This window comes from Phaseolus vulgaris, chromosome 5 (genome assembly GCF_051622355.1).
Source record: "Phaseolus vulgaris cultivar YP4 chromosome 5, ASM5162235v1, whole genome shotgun sequence".
Classification (NCBI taxonomy): domain Eukaryota; kingdom Viridiplantae; phylum Streptophyta; class Magnoliopsida; order Fabales; family Fabaceae; genus Phaseolus; species Phaseolus vulgaris.
The window spans coordinates 44,073,149-44,078,501 of NC_143502.1; the positions used below are offsets into that span (position 1 = coordinate 44,073,149).

At 40.0% G+C, this 5,353-nt stretch overlaps 1 protein-coding gene across 1 annotated transcript; it reads left to right on the forward strand.

The window, feature by feature from the left end:
* The first annotated feature begins 1,648 nt into the window (after nucleotides 1–1,648).
* LOC137821266 (uncharacterized) lies at nucleotides 1,649–2,828 on the forward strand. Its single transcript, XM_068625775.2, has one exon. The coding sequence runs from the start codon at nucleotides 1,930–1,932 to the stop codon at nucleotides 2,665–2,667; it is 738 nt and encodes a 245-aa protein (XP_068481876.1). The 5' UTR covers nucleotides 1,649–1,929; the 3' UTR covers nucleotides 2,668–2,828.
* Nucleotides 2,829–5,353: the final 2,525 nt, after the last annotated feature.

A 5,353-nucleotide genomic window follows, 5' to 3' on the forward strand; every position in this document is an offset into this window, starting at 1 on the left:
GTCCCTGGCTGCAGGTACTGTGATGGTTGTTAAGCAGCCTTTTGAATTGTCTCAGGTAGAGGAAAACATAAGTGAAGGTTGAAAAGTTAGTGTGGCCAGCGTGATCTGTCTCGGCTTGGAACAAAGTATGGCGGAGTTTTGTATGTAAAGGAGGTTTGTTTCTGTGGTTTAGGAGAGCAACAATTGGTCTTGTTAAGCTTAGTTTAATCTAAAGCAGTTTGCTATTTTGGCTAGACTGTTGGAGGGCTACTTTATACCAATATTTGTACCAATTGTGGATGGCATAGCCACTGGTTTGTATACATGCTCTTGGCTTTTTGAAGACAGCAAACATAGTTGGAAAAGAGCTAAATGTTGTGGTCAGGGGAATGGGATGGGTGAGCAGAGTTCTTTTACAACCCACAGTATGGTGCAGGGTGGGAGTGGAGTGTTCTTATGCACTAAAGGGTGAAGAAATGAACTTTCTCTATTGTATGGAGACCAAGGCTGATGCAAAATATGTGGCTGTTAAAAGAATGGCAAAACTGCTGTGGTTTTGTGGTTGATTAGCTGGGGTATGTGGTCGGTGATGGACCAATTTGTGAGGATCTTGATGGCCAACACCTACGGATGAGGTCATATTCACACTAGCGAAGAAGAATATCCGGTTAACATAGCAGGTGTAGTGGGGCGAATTGGTTCTTTTTAGGAGGGACCACCGTGTGGAGGGTGAGGCTGATGCAAGGGGAAGATGTTGTACTGCCAGCCGTAGGGAGTTGGTTATGTTATGGTGGGAAGTTTTCGTTTGGCAACAATTAGAAAGGAAGCAGGGTGCTTGGTACATGTTGAAGTGTTGCTGCCACAAGCCTTGTTAGTGGTTGCTGCTGATGGCAGTTGCTAATCCAGGGTGCAATCAAGACCTTTGCAAGACCAAACGTATGCAAAAGGAAGCAAGAGGTTGTGGAACCTGTCTAGTAGAGGCGGTGGGGGTTGGTTTATTGACACCTGGGCTCTTCATGACGTTCTTAAGAAGTAGGAAGCTTAGTCACGTTGAGAATTGCAGTGTGCTTTTCTACTGGCCTATGTGTATACCTATACCCTGTGATTGGTTCCCCTCTAGCTGAAACCACCTAGTGTTAAGTGTTTTTTACCTCTGTTTTGTTTTGTTGTTAGCTTAACTATAGAGTGGTCTTGTATAAGGGTTGGGACACCCCTTAAGTGTTTCTCTGTTATTCTATTAATTTATTGCTGATAAAAAAAAATCTTATTTTATTTATTGTTGATAAAAAAAAATAAGTGCAATTGGTATATATGACATATTTATCAACATTTTTTTAATATTTTTTTTATCAGCAAATAATAAATAATAAAATGAGACATTTCAGGGTATCTCAACCCCTATACAAAACACCCAAAATTAGTTTCCTAACATCCTACCAACACAAGATCCAACAAATAATACACTACAAACCAACCAAAATAAACGAATCCAAGATATAGAAGCCCAACAAATACATTTATATCAACCAACCAAGAGCTCACACTTTTCAAACTAAGTACATGCACCGCACAACTAAACAGGACTAAACAGGACAGCAGGTGCCAAAAGAGAATCACATTTCTCTCGACATCTCCATTAGAATCATGCAAATTGTTAAAGAGCGATGTTTTCTTTTACTTGTGATTCCCTCAATTTGCAGCACGGCATAAAACAAAACTCGAATGGTACAATCTGACAAGCCACAAGTGGAACTTTTTCCCTCTGTCGGTTCTTTCTTATCTCGTGACCCTTCAGCACATTTGCCTTGCTTTCTTTGAACGCTAATTAAGAATCTGCATGTAGAGGTTCATCACTTTTACTGATAAATGACTGCAAGGCCAAGATTATATAACTGAGAGTACGCACATTCAACAAACTAAGAAAGTCACAGAGAAACAGCTTCAGAAGCAATGATACGAAACACACCAAACACAAACACCAACGTGATGTGGCTCAAGTCTGGCCCGGTGAATGTCTACACTGATAAGAAGAGATACATCGACAATGAAACGGGTGAGGAATCTGTGGTAAGGTGCATTTCATACTTAGTGGGGCACCGATATCTCACTTTCACCATAACTGAGACGTGCAAAGAAGATAGTGTAATCTTGGTATGCATCGACGTGAAGGAGGAATATGGGAGGGGTTCTTCTGCTGTTCTGAGACTCTGGTTCACGGCAAACGACAGGTACGGTGTTCTGAGTACCATGCATACTCATCTATCTGGTTCCTTTGAATTGGTTAAGCACAACTATCGTGTGCCACCTTTGCCAGACACAGAACTTGCGTGTTACTTTTGTCCTGAAACAGGTGATGGAAGTGGTTTTAGTCTGGAGAAGAAGAAGCGTGAGGGCGACGGTGATGTGGTGGAGATGGTGAAAGGCTTACACGCCTTCATGGTCGGCGACGAAAGTGTGGCTATCAAAGTGAAAATAAGAAACGACAGAAGAGTTGGGTTGCGTGTTGAGGTTGAAAATCCCATGAAGCTTACGATGGAATATACGAATCGTGTGTTTTTGAAAATGGGGCAGCGGATGGAGAATGAGATGGATAAGAATGTGATCTCCCTTTACAGAAACACCATGTCTCAACTTCAGGGCTCCTACCCTTACCCCTACCCTTACCCTTACCCCCACAGCCACCACTGATAATCTTAGGACAAAATTTATATGTTTATTGTTATGCATTTTTATAGCTCTTAGAATAATGATGCATTTCACGTTATCAAATGCAACTCTTCTAATTCTCTGAAAGGATATGTATAACAATGAACACTGTTTTTGCTGCATAATGTGCTGTTTTTGTTGCTTATAGTGCTGGGGATTTGCAGTTACTGCATTTCTTGGGGAGCCAAACATATGTTCATCTTCATAAGTTTAGAGAAGTTTTTGTTGCTTATAGTGCTAGGGATTTGCAGTAACTGCATTTGTACTAGCTAAAAAATTACAATAAAAGAATATGCATCTAACCCATCCAGCCCTATAACTTTTCTGTTTTGCTACTCAATCCAGGTTTTGCACCAACTCCGGCTAAGAGCTCCATTCTTCCAACATCCTCCATTTCATTACTTCTATCACCTTCTATCTCTGCTGCAACTTCATCACAATTCTGCACAGAGCCTCTAGTAACTAAGCTTATTTTTATTTTGAATGTGGAAAGAAAAGTGATCCATCACACCTTTGGAACAATATGAATAATATGAACACCTAGAGAGATAAAGATATGAAAAAAAGACAAACAAACATATATATAATAGCTGAAATATGACAAATAAGAAGCTAACCATAAATAACGAATGCCAAAGTGTTTGTTTAATGCATTTTTTTTTTACTAAAATTTATTAAATATTGTATATACCCAATGATACTAAAGTACGAGAAATTAGTCATGTAAATTTTCAATTAAAATTTACTAAAATAGAAAAGCAATCGACAGGTTTTCTAATATATTTCGTTTTGTTAAATAAATTTGATAAACCATTCAATCATCTTATCATGCAAAAAAAAAATGTTATTTCCAATTAACTATCAATATTCATATTAGTTATGTCAATTTTTTTCATCAGTAACGAAAAAATATTAAAAATATTTTAATAAGACACTTCAGGAGGAGTATTCCAACCCGTTTAAGCCAACAGATAAACTAAAAGTTATAACATAAAACATAAAAGTTTAGGCTTAAAAAAGACAAACTCTACAAGCCAGAACCAACCACCTACTTTTTCTACAAAAAGACCAGCGAATCTGATGGCACACACCTACATAAAAAAGCATATAACTTTAAAGAGAAAAAGCAGTTAACATGGAGAAGAAACCAGCACCCTTTTGCTTTGAGAACAGAACCAGATAACCAAAACATAATAGGGTCTGAGCAACTTCTTCATTTAGGCAGGCACTCCAAATTGAGAGTTCTTAACAATCTCCTTCTTGTATAGCAGCACTCCAATAAAGTGAAGTCACTCCCACCAGCCTTAGCTTGACTCTGTGAGAAGCATTGAAGACCCCAAAACATCTTTACTGCATCACCTTTCCTGCGCATAGCCAACATTGCTTGGTAGCTTTGCAGTTACCCGAACAAATCCCTCCTACATCAGCTAACACACTTCACATCTACACACCTTCCTTCAACTTCTAGTCACCTTCCAAACACTTCCTGCATGGTTCCAGATCCCATCAAAGGAGCATGAGGCTAGGCCAGCACCTCCAAACCAGGAGAGAAAGATCTGCCATAGGCAAAGAAAGCGCCTATTCTCTGTGTCCAGCATAATCATAGTCAACAATCCCAGCCAATCCAGATACTCAGAAAGCAGCTCGTTAACAACACTTTTATTTCAAGCCAGAAGCAGATAAGCATCAATACAACACCTCACAGCACCACTAGATCGCCCTTAAGCCCTCTGCCTCGCCTTCCCACTGATAACTAACATCGGAAGCAATACAAAGGTATACCTTGCACATATACATACACCACCAGATAAAGCAGCATTACTCATCAGACCACTCAACCCCAAGATTCAATCCAATACATCTTCCCCATCTTCAGACACCTCATTGGTTGACCCCATCGCTCTCTACTGATAACAGTAGCTACTCTCCTCCATAAACTAGAACGCCCATACAACCGTAAGAGCTCCCCCTCCCTCTTTATACATAGCTTTTGATGCATAGGTTGGGATTGAGTAGCCAATCCGAAAAAGAGTATGTGAAAGAAGGTAACATGTGTTTCAACCAAGCCAAGATCTAAGTTGTGCCATTTGGAAAGTTATTCCGCGTCAGATATCCCTGCTTAAAGATAACATTATTTCTTTGTTCCCAAATGCTCTTTACTATAGCAACCCACAAACCTTTCCACACCAAATTTTATTTAGGGTTCAGGTAGCACCTCAAGTCTTTATGTTGGACGATCAGAATACATATCCATTTGAAAAATAACACCCATACACGTTGAGCTACGGCACATTCCACAAACAAGTGTTGGGTACCCTCTTCCGGTGCCTGGCAGAGTGCACATGACGACAAACTAACCATCACCATTCTCCTTATCAAGTTGCTTCTTGTTGGAATTTTGTCCAACAGAATCCTCCATGCAATTGCGAGAGCATTAGGAAATGCTTTAGTCTGCCACAACTAGTGAAAGATGGCCGATTGAGCCCCTGTGCTAAGCAATTGTAAGTTGATTTCATGGAGAACTTTTCTGTGAAATCACCTCCTCACAATTGGAGGTCCTTTTCCTTCCTTTTCATAGAGCCCATGGCTATAAGCTTTAACGTTTCTTCTTCTTGTAAGGATTGCCACTCGAATTTGGCTCTCCTCCACCTGAGATGCCATTGCCAAC

Coding starts and splice junctions, on each gene's coding strand:
- LOC137821266 (XM_068625775.2), top strand. CDS start 1,930: ATGATACGAAACACACCAAACACAAACACCAACGTGATGTGGCTCAAG.